The sequence below is a fragment of the Pristis pectinata genome, chromosome 7 (assembly GCF_009764475.1).
Source record: "Pristis pectinata isolate sPriPec2 chromosome 7, sPriPec2.1.pri, whole genome shotgun sequence".
NCBI lineage: Eukaryota > Metazoa > Chordata > Chondrichthyes > Rhinopristiformes > Pristidae > Pristis > Pristis pectinata.
This window is the reverse complement of record NC_067411.1, coordinates 77800472-77819286: the sequence shown is the minus strand read 5'-3', so window position 1 is coordinate 77819286 and position 18815 is coordinate 77800472. Positions and strand designations below refer to the sequence as shown.

General features: G+C 39.2%; 1 protein-coding gene across 7 annotated transcripts in view; it reads right to left on the bottom strand.

The window, feature by feature from the left end:
* Positions 1–9660: 9660 nt before the first annotated feature.
* LOC127572312 (protein prune homolog 2-like) overlaps positions 9661–18815 on the bottom strand; it is a 79621-nt gene continuing 70466 nt past the window's right edge. For 2 of the 7 annotated variants that reach the window (XM_052019396.1, XM_052019403.1), the window contains 4 exons: positions 16156–16191; positions 15051–15089; positions 14045–14086; positions 9661–13262 (listed from right to left, as the gene is read on the bottom strand). In XM_052019396.1, coding sequence (XP_051875356.1) covers positions 13229–13262; positions 14045–14086; positions 15051–15089; positions 16156–16191 — 151 coding nt within the window. In that variant the 3' untranslated portion in view covers positions 9661–13228. The remainder of the gene's footprint in view (positions 13263–14044; positions 14087–15050; positions 15090–16155; positions 16192–18815) is intronic. The other 5 variants (XM_052019397.1, XM_052019398.1, XM_052019399.1 and 2 more) reach the window with 5 other exon arrangements.

Here is an 18815-nt window from a genome sequence, read left to right as displayed (position 1 = left end):
GGGAGCTCTACAGACACATACTCAAGTAGTGGTATGTGGACATAGCTGTGGAAATCATTGCAGAAATGGAGGCCCACAGACACAGATACAGGGCTGTAAGTTGGATGTCCCCACAGGCATGGCCAAAATCAGAGAATATATCTCAGATGCCACATATGGCCAGCTGCACCACCAGCCCCAGAGACAAGTGATCACGTGCTTTTTCAATAAAAACAAGCCAATTCCCTTTTCCACAATTGCTCCCGTCTTACTTTCATCTACTCCTACATTTGTGGTCTCCACTGGGTGACTGATAGTTGCTAAGTTTCAATGGAGGAGGCCTCAGGTGTCTCTGAACACAACATGGAGCACCTCAGGGTTTAAAAGATCTGTCTTTGCACTGCAACTTGCTCAGCATAAGCGGATGCAGTCTGGTAGGCTGATGAACTACGACACTGAAGGAAGATTAGTAGAAAGATCTCAATACATTAGCACTTTCCAATCCTATTCCTCCTCCATGAAGGCTGAATGGCAAGGGCTGAACCCTACCACATGGAGCCACACTTGGAAATATCGTGTGCAGTCCTGGTCACCACACTATAGGAGGGATGTGGTTGTGCTGGAGAGAGTGCAGAAGAGATTCATCAGGATGTTGCCTGGAGTGGAAGTCTTTAGTTATAGAGAGAGAGATTGGCTAGACTGGGGTTGCTTACCCTGGAGCAAAGGAGGCTGACGGATGACCTGATGGAAGTAAGATAAGATATCTCTTATTATCACATGTACATCAGAAACACACAGTGAAATACATCTTTTACATAGAGTGTTCTGGGGCAGCCTGCAAGTGTCGCCACGCTTCCGCCGCCAAACACAGCATGCCCACAACTTCCTAACCCACTACGTCTTTGGAATGTGGGAGGAAACCGGAGCACCCGGAGGAAACCCCACAGACACAGGGAGAACGTACAAATCCTTACAGACAGTGGCCGGAATTGAACCTGGGTCCCTGGCGCTGTAAAGCGTTACGCTAACCGCTACACTACCGTGCCTGCCCATAATCTATCTATGCCTCTCATTATCAGATCATGAGAGGCATAGATAGGATAGATAGTCAGAATAGTTTTCCCATGTTAGGGGTATCAAAAACACATGAGAGAAAGAAGTTTTAAAGGGGAAATCTAAAGGGTAAGTTATTTTTAGACAGAGTGTCAATGATATATGGAACATGCTGCCAGAGGAGGTAATGGAATCAAATACAGTTACTCTGTTTAAGAAGCATTTGTACAATCACTTAAATAAGTAAGGCTTAGAAGGATACAGTCCGCATGCAGTAAACTTGGATAAGCATAGATGGACCTGGTGGGCCAAAGGGCCAGTTTCTGTGCATATTACTCTATGACTTGTAAGATTTTGGATTGTGCAACAAACACAAGACATTTTGAGAATGGACTCTATCATCATGGGGAAGGTCCTCCAAAGCAATCCGGACAGTAGGACTGCCCACCTGGATATTGCTGGAATTGTGCATTACCCACAATCTTCACTCTCCTAACCTCATCATATGAACAATAGCTGTTAGCTTAAGGCATTATCATATGGATAACTGCGATACCTGAGTTGCAACATTGTTTATAAGAGGTTCCAAAGACCAGTCAAGGAGAGCCCTTGAACACACAATACATAGCTTGTTTGAACTGTGCATTCTGCATTAGATTTCATTAGAGGCTAAGAAATAACTGAGTACCTGTATCTTACACTAGTGGTGAAGATGAGATGGCAAGGAATCATTCCCAATGCTTGTGAGCCACCTCTCAGCCAAGTGAGAGATTGTGATGAAACTCACCATTACTTTCTGTGTGTATCAACATCTCAGAGGATCTACCTTGGGCCCAACACACTGATGCAATCATGAAGAAGGCACACCAGCAGCTCTACTTCATTAGGAGTTTGAGGAGATTTGGTACGTCACCAAAGACTCTTGCAAATTTCTACAGATGTACAGTGGAGAGCATTCTGACTGGTTACATCACTGCCTGGTATAGTGGCTCCAATGTGCAGATCAAAAGAGGCTGCAGAGGGTTGTAGACTCAGCCATCTCCATCACAGGCACAACCCTCCCTGTCATCAAGGGCATCTTCAAGAGGCAGTGCCTCAAGAAGGCGGCATCCATCATTAAGGACCCTCACACCCCAGGACATGCCCTCTTCACTTTACTACCATTGGGGAGGAGGTACAGGAGCCTAAAGACCCACACTCAATGTTTCAGGAACAGCTTCTTCTTCTTTGCCATCAAATTTCTGAACAGTCCATGAACCCATGAACACTACTTCATAATTCCTCTTTTGCACTATTTATTTATTTTTGTAACTCATAATCATTTTATGTCATTACATCTTGCACTGTACTGCTGCTGCAAAACAACAAATTTCACAACATATATCAGTGATAATAAACCTGATTCTGTCATTCTGACATGTGCCAACACAGCCTTTGGTTAATTGAAGAAAAGAGTATTTGAAGATTGAGACTTAAGAAATGGCACAAAACTCATGGTCTACTGGGAAGCATTATCCCTGCCCTCCTATATGCTTCTGAGATCTGAACCAACTACATCAGGGACCTTGAGGCACAGGAGAAATACTATTAATACAGTCGTCACAAAATCCTCCAAGTTCACTCTCCCAGCTCAACGTTCCCAGCATTGACGCCCAAGTTAAACTCAGTCACAAAGGTATTGGTAAGGTCACAAAGTTCAGATGCCTACACAGGCACTCTCTTCCGAGCATTGTCTGGGGAAATAGAGATTACCACGTGCACAAGGGAAACAATTCAATGATGTATTTAAAGAAATGCAGCATCTCCACTGAGTCCTGGGAATCTTTGGCCCGTGATTCCTCAAAGTGGAGAAGAATCATTCAGGGTGATTTTGAGAATCTTGAGTTCATGCCCTCTTCTCATCACTACCATTGGGGAGGAGGTACAGGAGCCTGAAGAACCACATTTAGGAACTGCTTCTTCCCCTACCCCATCAGATTTCTGAATGTCCATGAACCCATGGAATACTTCGTTAGTCCTTTTTTTTGCACTATTTATTTATTTTGTAATTTTGTATTTTATGCCTTTGCACTGTACTGCTGCCGCAAAACAACAAATTTCATAACATACAAGTCAGTGATAATAAACCTGGTTCTGATTCACACAGAAGCCCCATGTAAATATTGCACCTCACAAACTACTCACTCATTTGCCCCTTTGGACATCTCCTGACCCATCTGAAGAGAATTTACAGTTCCGACATTTGCCCAGAACCCACAAAACCAGAACGGAAGCATGTTCTCCTTGATCTCAGAGGAGACAGGCTTCAAAATTAATGAAGATCCCAAAGACTGCATTGGTAAGAACTGAGAAACTCATGATTACCCGCAGCAAGTCTGACCCTGGGTGCAGCCAGACTTGAGCATGAGGAAATAAAGTGGAGGTTGGAAATTTGTAGTGAATAAAAAGGCAAGCCTGATAATTGCTGGACTATTAGACAGTACAAAATAACAGGAGACATCAGCAGCATGTTGGAACCTGGAGCAAAAAAACAACAAACTGCTGGAAGAACTCAGCAGGTCAAGCAGCATCTGTGAAGCCAAAGGGAAGGTTGACGTTTCTGGTCGAGATCCTGTCCTGATGCAGGGGCTCCATCCGAAACATAGACTGCCCCTTTTACTTCCACATATGCTGCTTGAACTGCTGAGTTCTTCCAGCAGTTTGTTCTTTGAGTACAATTTAGCAGTCCGGTCCCAGAATGGTAACAATGGAAATTTCGATACTTCAACAAATCAGCCATTTGAACTGATGGAACTTTTTTTTAGGATGAATAGAAGGCTGCAATGTTGTTAGTTGAAATAGAGCTGGATAAGTGGTTCACACTCAGTACTGACAAATGCTCGAGTTGGCCATTCCCACAATGGAAGCTTCAAGAATAGAGATGTTTGCTTTACCATCACCCCTTGTTATCTAATCCCTCCTAATTTGCAACCTATAACAGACTTCGCCTATTGCTTATGCCTCTTATCCCCTTCCCCCAAACTGCACTGACAGTCCAGTGAAGAACTCTCAAAGATGTTATCTTCTGCATTAAATCAAGGCCTAGTCTCCCCCTTGAGTGGATATATACAATCCCATGCTATATACAGTATATACAGTACATGCACCTGTCTACATCAATGGTGCTGAGGTTGAGAGGGTTAAGAGTTTCAAGTTCCTGGGAGTGAACATCACCAATAGCCTGACCTGGTCATATCACGTAGACGCCATGGCAAAGAAAGCTCACCAGCGCCTCTACTTCCTCAGGAGGCTAAAGAAATTCAGTTTGCCCCCTTTGACACTCACCAACTTTTATCGATGCACCACAGAAAGCATCCTATCTGGATGCACCACGGCTTGGTATGGCAACTGCTCTGCCCAGGACTGCAAGAAACTGCAGAGAGTTGTGGACACAGCCCAACGCGTCACGGACAACAGCATCCCCTCCTTGGACTCTTTACCTCTCGCTGCCTTGACGAAGCAGCCAGCATAATCAAAGACCCCACCCGCCTGGGTCATTTGCTCATCTCTCCTCTTCCATAGGTAGAAGATACAGGAGCCTGAGGGCACGTACCACCAGACTTAAGGAAGCTTCTACCCACTGTGATAAGACTATTTATACAATGAGATGGACTCTGACCTCATGATCTACCTTGTTGTGACCTTGCACCTTATTGCACTGCACTTTCTCTGTAGCTGTGACACTTTACTCTGTACTGTTACTGTTTTCACTTGTACTACATCAATGCACTCTGTACTAACTCAATGTAACTGCACTGTGTAATGAATTGACCTGTACGATCGGTATGCAAGACAAGTTTTTCACTGTACCTCGGTACAAGTTACAATAATAAACCAATACCATGGCATAATTCTCCTGATGCCCTGAACAATATGTGTCACTCAGTATTGTGAAGATTATCAAGTCAATCACACAGCTGAGTATGATGTACAAACTGGCAGTTCTGTAGTCACCTGTTGGGTATAAAACTAAAACCAGACACAACCACAGTCAATTTGAACACAAACCAAACCTGAGAACTTATAGTTATTTACATCCCTGGGCTGAGCCCAATATAAATATTTGGCTTCAGTCAGGCTTGAATGGGTAACCAGCCACCACTGCTCAAACACCTACACCGCCCTGCCCCAGCCCCCTATCACTGCGTTTCTCCTCCTCCACCCAATCCATCTGTCCATCACCCACACATTCCATCCACTGGCTTCCCTCCCCCTACTGTTCCCATCTGCCCACCCCACTTGCCTTATTTGATTCCATGCTCCACCTTCCTTTTCTATCAGATTCCATCATCTGCAGCCCTTTGTTGCCTCTGCCTGTCACCTCCCAGCCTCTGTCACTATTTCCAATCTTCCCTCCTCCGTCTATCACCCTTTCTCTCCTGGATCCACCTATCGCTTGCCAGCTCTTGCTCCACCATTTCCCCTCACCTCTTTATACTGGCTATTTCTCCTTGATCTTTCAGTCCAAACGTTGGCTGTCCATTTCCCTCCACAGATGCTGACCCATTGAGCTCCTCCAGCAGTTTGATTTTTGCTCCAGATTCCAGCATCTGCAGTCTCTTGAATCCCCTGCCCACAGAGTGCCTGGCAGTCATTGTCTGTCATCAGCAGGCAGGTGACTCAAGCTCCCCCTGAGGTTTCTGAGTCGTGTCTTTATATATGGTCTGCTGGGATCGAGTGTAGCGAGGAGAGGGTGTGGGCGGGTGAGGGAGTGCAATCAACAACAGGAGACAATCTCTGATCGGGGCGATCAGGAGAGCTGGGTGGAAAAGAAAGTGAATCAAGAGTGAAAGGGAGAAAGATGGGGCCAAGGGAGAAACAGGTGAGTGTGAGGGGTGTGTGTGGGGGGGGGGACTGAGCTATCGGCTAGGGGAAGAGAGGAAGGGGTGGAGGAAGGGGTGTGTGTGTGTATATGTCTGTCCAATTGTCTTGATGTCTTGAACATCCTTGCTAAAGGGAAGTTTTTGAATGCACATGAAGTGGACGGACTGTTTTAGACATAGGTTGTAATGGAGACATGGAACTGTTTCATCACAAATGGTATGAATTTTTCCCTAATGAAAGCTATGTAAAATGGGGATTCAAGGCAGTGACATCAAAAGAATGGGAAGGTAAGAATATGGAAGAACTCCATTCAGAATATTTGGGTATAGTAAATAAGGGAAGCAGTGGTTAGGGTAACTGTCTATTGGCCCCCTGACATCAATAAAGATATATTGATATGTATGAAATGTCAGCACTGCAGGGCACACCTACTGAAGCATAACTACAGGCACAGAAATGGCACACCAAACCATTCCAATCTTGGAAAGAAATACGGTTGAAAGTAATCCATGTAGGGACATGCATTGCCACGGAACACATGATAAAGGAATCTCTCTTTTCTCTCTACTGTATGCAGAAGTAATATCAGACAATAATGCACAGTTTAGATTGTTTCAGTTTGCACAATTTATGAAGAGCAATGGAATAAATGATAAATGGGGAAATGGAAACAATAGCTTACATGATAAAAGGGGTCATTGAAGAAACATGACATGGCTGATCGAGTCTCACAACAAAATGTTGATATGTAACACATCTTCTAAGCTACCGAATAATGCCAGACACCACAAATGGATACACTCCAGCAGAAATGTTAATACATGGAGATTCAGGGTGAGTCTTGTGAGCCCATTTTGGCAATGCAAACAGAGCAATTATCACAATGCAAGCTCAAGATGTAGATTTTGTGTACCAAGACTTTCTGCAGGTTGATGATGAGAAAATGGGGCACTGGGGAAATTGTACATGGTTCGATGAATTTTCTCATGAAGATGGTGAAAATTCCCAAAAGCCCATGTGGACTACCTACTCCCAGAGCACAACGCCAGGAGAGTAGCAGAGAAGACTGTGAGATCACAGACGTTCCTGAAGTAATGCCACAACTGGTTAAGAAGAACAAACACAATATATTTCCAATATCGAATCAAATTCACCTCACACAGGGATAAAGACATTCTAATCTATAAATTCAACAGAAGTAATCCAGTGCCATTGCAAAGATCACAGCAAACACAAAAGCCTGTGATTCAGTTTTAAATTGGCCACATTTGTAAAATGTATAAATACGACAGTTGTGTTTTTCTAAAAAAATGGAAAGAATTGTTAGTACATGTGAATATCACTATTGCCTGAACTGTGCCAGCATAGGCTTTAGCTGTATGAAGAAGAATGTTTGAAGATAAGAATCCTAAACCTAATAGAACGCTTATGGTCTACTGAGTACCAGAGATCCCAGGTACCCTGTAGGCTTTGAGAGCTAGACTATACATAATATATACCACATGACACTAGAGCAATACTACAAAGCCATCACCATAAAATTCTCCTAATTCTATGGCAGTATAAGTGAACTAAGTCAGTATCTTCTCCCAGGCCGTCAACTCCAGCATTAAGGCCTTAACTGCACTCAATCAGCTCTGATGGGAAGGCCAGTAGGTACACATGCCTGTCACTAGTCTCCCAAATCAGGCATTCCATTCTCGATACAGCAAGAGATTACCGGTTGGATAGAGTTCAAAACTTCAAGGAAATCTCAAGCAAAAAACAAACTGCTGGAAGAACACAGCAGGTCAGGCAGCATCTGTGGAGGGAAAGGGATAGTCAACGTTTCAGTTTGAGACCCTGCATCAGGACTGAGAGTGCAGAGGGGAGACCCCAGCAGAGAGTGGTGAGAGGGAGGGGTGAGACAGGGGCTGGCAAGCAATGGGTGGAACCAGGTGAGGAGGGAGATAATGGGCAGATGGTCACCATCAGAGAGAGGGAGGGGGAGAGGTAGAGTCGGGAGACAGTGGCTGGTGGGTGATAGGTAGAGATAGATATAAGGAAAGAGGAAAATATGGGGGCAGATAGAGCCAGGTGGGAGGACACAAGGGTGGAGGTAGAAACAGAGGCTGGAAAGGAAAAAGTGGAAACAAAAGGTTGCAGATGCTGGAATCTGACAAGTAAGGAAGGTGATAAGTGGAACCAGTTCCTGGAGCTGATAGGAGAAAAAGGTGGTGTAGTGCGTGGGTGATTGGCAGTTAGAACCAAGTGGGGGAGTGGAATAAAACTGGATGTCATGGTGGGGGTGGGGGGAGGGGAGAACCAGAAGGAGAGAGAATGGAGCACAGGAAGTGTGGGTTGCTTGTTGATGGAAAATTCAACGTTCATACCATTGGATTGTAGACTACCCATGCGGAATATGAGGTGCTTTTCTTCTAGTTTGTACTTGGTCTCACCTTGGCAGTGGAGAAGACCAAGGAATGACAGGTTGATGTGGGAATGGGAAGGGATGCAACTGAGAGGTCTGGATGGCGACTGCAGACAGAGCACAAGTGTTCTGCAAAATAGTCGCCAAGTCCACATTTGGTCTCGTCGAAGGAACCAGGGAGTTACGGAGAGAGTTGTCCCTATGGAAAGCAGAAAGGGCTGGGAGAGGAAACCTCAAAACCTCTTTGTGAAAAATGTAACATTCAACATCCCTCCTGGCTTATAGGAATCCCTGACCCCCATTACCACTCAAAATGGAGGAGGAGTATTTGAGGTGGCACTGAAGGCCTTAAGCCAATTCATCAAGAACAGATGGAAGCCTAATATAAAAGGGAGAAAAAGCAAACCGATTCCAAACTATCTATCCACCTGTCCTATCAGGCACTTGCTGCCCCATTTGCAGCAGACTCTGTGAGTCACTCATTGGCTTATCAGCCACTTCTGACTCCACAGAACTGGAGTAGAAGCAAGTCATCCTCAATCTCAAGTGCCTACCTAAGGAGGAAGAGTTTATGAACAATAACTGCTACTTTAAGGCTGTCACTCCTTAAGGATCATTCCATGTGACCACAGCTTTGCTGCAACAATACCCACAGAAAGTTCTAGAGAAGCAGTCTATGAAGAACCATTGAATAAATTACATCTACTTTGTTTGAGCTGCTTGTGTCTCCTGGACATAAGTCTGTATACTCTGAAATGGACTTCAATAGAGGGTCAGAAGTCACAGGGGTCTCACACAGCAAACAGCGCAAATCACACTACAAATGTGGACCTATACATCAGATAACATACTGTAATCACATCAGCATACAAACCACTGAGACAGCCATTGCATAATAAAACGCTGCAGCCGGAACCTCTATTTATAACATTTTAATTTCATATGCTTCTTAAATGGCTTTAGCAACTAGCCCTGTGAGAAACTGTGTATGCTAACTTTCAGGTATTGGTTCCTGCAGCCCATTGAAAATTAGATGAATTAATTTATGTTGCCTTCCTTATTGCATCTCCCCCCCACCCCCCCAACTGCATCACTTCACATTTAATTGCATTACTTTTTAATCTGCTCTTTGACTGCTCTTCTGAAGTGTGCTACAGCTATCCTCACTGTTTACTACATTTTTCTCACTTTAAATCAACCACAAAACTAAACCCAGGTCATTGACATTTATTGAAATGAGCAGTGGCTCTCATACCAGCCCCAGGAGTCACTATATTATGCGCATCCCCTTTCACAGCATATGCATTTCTTTAATTGTCTATTATGCTAAAGTCACACAAAAAAACAATGCCACAGATAGGAGAGCACAGCATTTAATAGTGCAAATTACCATTCTTTGTAAGGATATGTAGTTTCACATTTTTTTACATAAAGGATCACCTCACCATGATTTTTCAAAGTATTAATGCTTTAGGGGTAAATATAACAGAGGTCCGTGCTTGACTGTGGCAGTGGGACAAAGCAGGAAATAAAGCAATCCATTAGGTGGTGTTCTTCCTCCCAATGAAACTGTAGCCACTGCCCAGCATGAACATGTTCTCTTAACTACCGAGCATCTTTAATTCCTAACACAGCTCCAACATATATGAAAACAGCATTTTTTTTTTTAGATTCCGACATCTCTATGTCACAAAAGATAATATAGATATCTACCTTATAGAATCAGAGTTAAATTGAACACTACTAACCCACACCTTTCCAAATTCTGTGCCACTAATACGGCACAAAAAGAATGATAATGTTAAGTCACTTATAGGAATTATTCACCATTCTGGAACAGCTTTGTCCTTTTTGCAATCACATAGATAGTTTATAAACCTGATAAAGAGAAAGTTCGCTGATTAAAATTGCCTAGTCAATTGTACAGAATGACAGTGTATCTCACTTAGACAAATTTTAACATAAATAAATTACTATGGAACACATCATAGGTAATATTCAACTTGATTGTTATTGTAAACTCCAATGGATTTTCTACCAAAAGCTAAGGTCATTTATGAAGTAACATTAATATCATGATACAATAAAACCATTTCTGCTTTTGGTTTTTATTTACAATAATCTAATGATCATAAACCTGTAAATGGAAAAAGTTGGAGAATTTAGAATTTAGCTACAGAAAACTGGAACTCCATTATACTCTTCAAAACATACATTGGATTCCATCTCATATTAGAGTCAAAAATAGTTTATTAATTGGCATGTAGATTTGCCATCAATCTGACAGGTTACTTGTAAAGGGAAATGTGCTGGAAGCTTGCCCATAAACTTTGAATTGACGGGAATATCTCAGAGAGATCTGATTTTTAAAAACACATTGGATTTTTGTAGATAGCTATGGTGAGGGTGATGTTTTGAAATAAATACATTTGAGAAAAGGGGCTCTAAACATTCATTTGGCGAATGAATGGGTCATGGAAGTGGATTCAATTAGGCCATTTCACAATGAAAACAATGAAACCAAACACATATGTATTGTAATCCTTTGCAGAACACAATGGCTCTCCATGCAGGATCTTTCAGAATTTTTTGAATGGTAAAACAGTATCACATAAATCTTAAGGTACGACATTAATATTTGCTGAGAAAATATTAAATTGAATGAATCTATGTGCAGGTGAATTGTCCATCTGAACCATACTGCTGTGGAAAGGAAAAGGCAATGGTGGGTCAAACTAAATAATTAATAAAACGGCAATGTATGAGAGTGCAGAGATGGCATCCTAATAAAATATTTTGAAAGAAAACATTATGCTCTGTAGTCACTAATATTTTCAGAACACTACTTTGCTCCACATTGACAATAATATTAATTGCAGCCTACCTCTCTCAAGGAAAGAAGTAATTCTAATTTACTTAGATAGTATTTTAATTGTTTAATATCATTGTACAGGTATCACTGTTTCATTTATAGGAATAAATAATGCAGAAGCTGTAAAAAAAAATCCAAAATTTGACATGAAAGGAAATAACCTGTTCCAAACTTCCATTCACCCAGTGTATATGACAGTAAATGCTCTCATGGTTTACAAAGTATGCTATTTGTTGTAATCTATTTTATAGAAGGTACAATTAAGATAGAAAAGCAGTGCTTTTTGCTATTTAATTCATCTGTATCTAATCTTACTGCATTAATAATTTCCCACAAGCAAAAAACTTACCAATGAAGAATTCCTATATTTATGCCTACCTAACGTCGATTAGTTAATTATACCATTATTTGTTTTGCTTCTGGTTATTGTGCAATTAATTTTTCCCCTTGGTAAACTTGATTAAAAGCAGCCCAATAGGTCTAGCAATACATTAAGGTGAAAAGAAATAGAGTTCAGCTTGGATATCTCAACATGACCACAAAAATCAAAGTTGTTAGGTTTGGTAATCTCAAGTATGTTTTGTTTTCTCAACTAGCTAGAAAAATTCTTTGGAATAACAGGTTGATTTTTATCTACAAAAATCTCAAGGTTAAAAGGAAGGAAAAGGGATGTTTATACCCTGAGATGCGAGCATCACCGGTGCATTGCCAAACCTAGTTGGCTTGAAGAAGCATGGGACTCCTTCTTTAACTACAGTTATCCAGGTGGTGAAGGTTCTTCAATAGTGCAGTTAACTAGAGAGTAACAGGATTTTGACCAGGCAATGGAAGAAGTTTGATGATACTTGACTAATTCAAGGTGATGGATGATTGAAACAATAAGCTAGGCAAAAAATTGCAAAATCTTTTTTGTTTTTCAGTCTACAATAAAATAGTGGGAATAAAAGCATCAAATTGTCATGCATTGAATGAATTATGATTAGGATTAGCTGTTTTTAATTCCATTTAAATGTATGTATTTCATCCAAACTAAGATTGCCACTGTGATTATTTGAAAAAAAGCTAGTACAAATGAATATAATTTCATGGATTTGCTAGTTTTGAGGTTGTAAATATGAGAGATGTCTTTCTAACTGTACTTTTGATTAAAGTTCCAGTTCACTAGCTGTCTTTGCAGAGATGTGGAATAGTTAGGGCCAGAAGATACAAGTGAACAGGATATTATACGATAATGTTGAGATACAGATGACCCCAATCTCTCAAATAAAGTAGGTAGCAGTAAGTGACTATGAAACAACTTTAAAAATGCTTTGCAAATAACTATGCTGTAAAGTATTTTGATAGGAATACGTTTCTTGTTTGCTGCAAAGCAGTCAGCTGAAAATAAATCACCCCCATTAGCTATTACACAAACAAGTTTTTTTTTCCTGAAGATATATACAAAGACAGCACAACAAAAATTCCTAAAATGTGTCATATGGTCTAACTACTTCAGGAGATAGTCAAGCAAATGTCTACGTTGGCTTTTGAAGAATTCATATAAATGTTTTGGAGCTCTAAATAATAGCTCTTCGATTGTTTCACTTTTGAAGGGAATAATCTCAAACTATTACAGAGGCATCCTCCTGTGATTTCATGCGAAAGTGCTAAAGGGCTAATTTCACAAAATGATGCTCACTGGGAAAGACAGTGATGTGGAGTTGTTGGGCACAGTGATGGAGTGGGGTGGTTGGATGAAAGGAGGCACTACTATTTAGTTTGGCATCGTAAGATTCTCTTTAATATGGCAATGCTGAAGTGTTCTTTTTAAATGTACAATTATTTTGAAATAAACAGTTAAGTAGATGCATATCATTGCCACTCATCACAATATTCTTTATGACATTTTATTCACAGGCACAACTGTTAGTCTCAATTTATGACTCACAGGTTACACTTCATAAACATGAACAACCGACATGTAAACAGGTAAATCAGGACGTGATGAAGGAGTTGCTGTCGCTAGTCAGAAACAAAAATATATGTGGTAGTTGGAATTCCATGTTGACTGGTTACTCCATGTGTTTATCAAGAGTTGTTTCAGCTCTAGGTAAAAAATAAAAATAACAGAAACTAGTTACAGCAAAGATGTAGTAATGAAGTGTTAGAATAGAAATCCATGTTTCTTCTCCAAAATCACATTGACAGAGCACAGACATAGTAACTTCAATAATTACTGCGCTAGCTGTGGTTAAACATTGCAATCAATTGATTGTGAGAGCAAATTTTTTTTAATCTTTAATGTTAAATCCACCTGCCTCATCAAAAGTAGAAAGGTCAAACAGTTGTTGCTGTGCTGATTTCAAGTTACCAGCATGGCAGTGCAACAGAAGAATGCTCACCCCAAAATTTTAGACAGTGCAATCCATTGTAATACTTAAATTTAAAGTGACTTTGTTATTAGAGTAGATTACTTTTCAAATTGGTTAAACTGAGTGTTACACAATATTGATACCTATTCACCAACAAAATGAAGATTTTCAATGAATGAAACATTCACATAAAGATGGCAAAACTATTGTTACAATGGACCGGAGCTATTATGAATTGTTTTGTATATACATGAAGCATAGACTTTCATCAATAGTTTTCAAAATTAAGTTATGTTTTCAGAGAAAAAAATGGCTATATCATTGATTGAAAATAAATTGGGATTGGATATTATGTTTCAGAATCATCCAAGAGATTTATGCCAATAACTCCACAAAACATAATGCAACAGCACAATACAACAAAGAATATATCAAACAATAAATAGATCTGTACAGCCATGCAATTGAACACAAAACACTGGAGATGATTCATTCCAATCATTAAACTATCCTTACACTTGTTCATCTGAAGATGCTTCTGATTCAATCGACAATCTGCTGGTTTTATTGTGACAAAAATAAATGTACCAATAAAAACAAAGGGAACAATAAGAAAGTTTAGTATATCAACATGTCCGAGGCATGGCAGTTAAATTAGCCAAATTGAACAATTCTGAAACAGAGCACATAATATGATTTTGACAAGGAAATCAAGCAGTAGGTGAATAATGCAATTACAGGTTTGGTGTTACATCAGCTAACCAAATAAAAATTAATTGAAGTTGAGCATGTTTCTATTTCCTTCAGAGCAGAGATAAAATCTCATATTTGTCAAAATTTAGTAAATGTTAAGGTATTTTCCTTTATTAAGCATTCCTTGCTGAGGAAATTCATGTATGGAAAGCAATCAGTATGCTTAAAAAGTTCTAAAAGAGGCTGCTAAGAATTCAAATTAGATCGTAATTTCTTTTCTTCCATTGTAGGGTATGCCCAATTTACCTAATTCAAAAAGCTTAATAGCAGGAGAACTAGGGTGTGGAGTGCCTAAATAAATATGCACAGAAATACCGGGGAAGCATAACCACCACATTTTACAAACTACTAGCTTGCACCATTAGTAAACTTCCCCACTGATTGTTCATCCAGGTCTGTCAGGTCATTGATTAACAGGGTCATCCTGAATTGATTGGGTAAAATCCTGGCCAGATTATTGTCTGTTCCAGCATGTCCCAGTAATAAGGTGTAGTTCATACTCCATGTTATGCTTTAATCATGCTGAATTTACTCCTTCCAAAAACTAGACACCTGTAAGAGGTTGTGACAGATTTAGCAAGTTAAGTACAGGAATAAGACTTTTTACTTGACTCCCAGAATTGCTCATTACCAGATACTACTGTAGATAAAGCCCCTCCCTAGATCTTAGGCAGGAGGAAGTGATCTTTGGTGCAAAGCCAAGAAGAAATAAATAAGTAAAACCCAAAATATATTTTTTTAAACTGGAGAGATAGGCGCACTGGCTTACTTTGTTGTGTCTGATGCTTCTTTTAGTTCTTCATCCAATCTGTAGAAAAAAACCATGAAGAGTAATAAAGAAAATTGTGTGAAACAACTGCAAAGCAAAACAATATTACCTTTAGCATGCTGCTACAAAATTTGGATTTCAAGCTTTTATGCATTATAACTATTGTTTTCAACTCAGAATGCTCATATCTTTCATCTGTCAGTATTTGACAATATTGAGCATCGAGAAACACATGAAAACTGTGTACAACTGCAACACATCTTTTCCAAACATTGCATGCTTATTAAAGAGAGCTGAAAGTGCAGCCATCTTGTCAAATATTGTTACTATTCAGCATTCAGTAACCTGGCAAAGCAAAAGATATTTGTTCTGGGTTAGAGAAGGAAAGTCTGTTATGTAAAGGAAACCAAAAACTTGGTCTTAGTAGCTCTGGCTTAATTAGGGGAGTCAGTAAATGACCCATCCTCTGAGTGCCTCTTGCAGTCACAATCTGTTTCTGACCATTGCTGACCACCAGAATGTTGATAGTGGGCAACTCAGTGTTTATAGTGCCTTGAAGATCAAGGGCAAGTGCCTAGATCCACTCTTGTTGGAGATGTTCATTGCTTGACATTTGCATAGTATGTATGTCACTTTCTACTCACCAGCCTTTATGAGAATACTCAGATTCCTCTACAGTCTTACCTCCCTGTCTCTCTGATCTCCAGTCATGCAAACCTTTGAATTTTCTGCAAACCTTCAATTCTGGTCTTGTGCACTCCCTCCATAATCTTTGTTCCATTATGCTATTTGCCTGTCCATTGCTTTCTCTTCCATTAACAGTACTCATCACCTACCCTGTTGCCCAGCCTAATGTCTCTACCTTTCATTCAGTGTCAGATTTTTGCCTGCTTCAGTCCTGTGAAATGCCTTAAAGGTGTTGTCTGTTATTGCCCATGAAGCTATACTCTGGTATTGCATTTACTTTCATGGGAGAAGGGGACAGAAGAAAAACAGAAGATTAGCACATTCAAGCAGCTTTAGCTATTGTTGAGCATAAGATTAATTTGCTGCAAAGGAGGCCAATGCTACAGCATATGGCGTAGCTTGAAATGCCATAATTTACCTCATCCTTCTTTTTATACACTTTTCTTCTTCATACCTTTTAGGAAATAAGTCATTAAAACCAAAGTTAGGAAAAGGACAGCCACAAAATAGATACGCAGGCAGAAGAAATCACCTTTAGGACATCAATTGAAATGAATGACAAGATATTAATAATTCACTAAGAGGTCTTAATTTTGACACAGCTAAGGACATTTAAACATTGCTATCATCAGAAAAATGCTACTGGTCCAACAGCTTCAATGCCACAGATCTACAAGAGCATTTAGGCTTTAGATATTAAAGAGAGAATCCAGGCACTCAATAACAAATATATACCTCATAGCAAACTACTATCATATGTGATACATATATATTGGTAAAATATTTTAAGTAAAAAACAGTTTGGAGGAGAAAGCTTATGTCATGGATATGTTAAAGCCACTCATTAAATTGTCCAATCATTCATTTAAATATAAACATTCCTTTTAAAAGCCTGAAAACTCTATGATTATTTAATTTTAATAATATAAAAAATTACAAAGTTTAATTTAATTTTTTTTATATTTTGAGTGATACTCTGCGAGCCAAAGCAAAAAAAGATTGCTGTATTAGCAGGTGAAAGTATTTTCCAGGAAAAGAAAGGTTACTTGGAGACCATATACTGTAGGTGCATCTATCTTTCTATAGATTGGCACGACAGTGCCTCTCATGAAAAACTCTGAATGAGTAAATGTATCTTTTGATGAAGGGGTTATGCCCAAAATGACAACATACCTTTCCTTCTGATTAGTGTCATTAACTGCCTTTCAGTATGTTTGCTAGCACTTAACATGGGTAAACTTAACTCTGCACCGAATGCATAACTTTCCACATGCACCATAAAGCTAAGGCCAATAGAATTTCAATAGTTATTCAAGCTCAAGCAAGTATTCTTTTGGTATTGGATTTCTGTCCACTCAATTGTCAAATGAGAGTTGCTTACTGGTTCACAGAATCCAAGGATATATTGAACCATCCATATATAATCATAGGCTTGTCTAACTGCTTATTACAATCATTTAATAACCAATTAAGTGAAATAAATTGATAAATTTAATCAATCATGGCAATTAACCTTTATTTTTCTAGCACTTATTACCATAGCTAAATGATTCATACTTCAATCCCAGACTGAGCATCATACTGCTGCTAATTAAAATTAAAGTAATTAAAGGATAAGCTTGGCTAATTCACAGTCTAGTCATGTTTGTCATTTTAGCAGTCTCTTTTTTATGATTGCAGTTTACCATATTTGAAACATTTTTCAAAACTTGCATGCTAATTGAGGTAGGAGCCCGTCAACACCTCTGTGCAATGTAACAGTGCGAGGGAACTAAATTAACACATACCTAATCAAAATGACAGAACTCCTAAAGCATCCTGGTTAAAAACCACATTTTTAATCATTTTTCTCCCTTAAACTGTTGGGCTTGGCTATTATTATATGATAGTTCTACCAATGTCTCCTCTATTTCTTTTCTGGTATAAAGTTCCTAAACAGAGGCAACAAAATGGCATGTCGATTCCTTATCTATTTTTACTGAATTCTTTAACTCAGCTACACCACCATGTGAATATATAAACAAGGTATAAACTGTATTACCAATATTCAACATATACATTTCATGCAAATGAAACTGATGCTGTTCAAAATTCTCAGTCGGATTACCTGTGCACCTTGCTAAAGGCCACTAAGGTGAGGAACCTAAAAAAGCAGTTTATAAGGAATAAATGAAACACTTACGACATACAGAGCGCATAGGAGATTCTTTAATTGGACGAGGGTATGTGTGCGTACAGAGTGAGATTCTCAAGGAGGTTCCTCTCTCAGAGCAAGATTTTAATGGATACGTTACTAATTTGTATCTTAATGCCCTAATGCTTTGGAGTACAATTATTATTCTATACTACTTTTGGAAGCAAATCAGCAACATTAACAGGATAGATTGAGGACTTAGGCCAATCCTCACATGTTGATTTCATCCAACAGGAGAGGTTGATTAGATCTGCTTTTTTTAAAAAAAACTTGATAACAATTAATTGCAAATCAGTTCAGGAGAGCAAACTTTAACAGGATCTTTGATGGATGTAAAATTCAAAAGTAGCTAGGGCAGAGCACTAATCTGAACTAGTATCCAGCTGCATAAACTGGCTTTATAAGGTGGAGATCATCAGAAAGAAAGGCATTACATAAATAACAAACTCCATAATTTACAATTAAAACAATCAGTCTTTATTTCTTCAATGCAGCAAGACAATATTTGGGAAACTAAGTCCGTTATTCCAATACTTTAGGTAAATTAATCATTTAAAATCCAGTCAGTAAATTAATTCGTTTTGCATTATTAGTTAACTATTAACTGATTAAGGATGCATGTTTTAATAGAATTCTATTTCATGGCATTCCTTTTGATAACAATATTGTCTAATTCGCGAGACCCAAGATATTTCAGAGTTTTTCAACAAAAACACTATAGTTTAGTATTAACTTATTCCTGGAAAGAAACCTGATAGTAAACACAAAACAACCATCAATAATTCAAGCAAGTAAACTAGATTATTTTCAATTCATTATTAATTTATCTTTTTTTTTAGTGATTCAGTTGTTATTTTTCCCTTTAGACTTATCATTTAATGCAT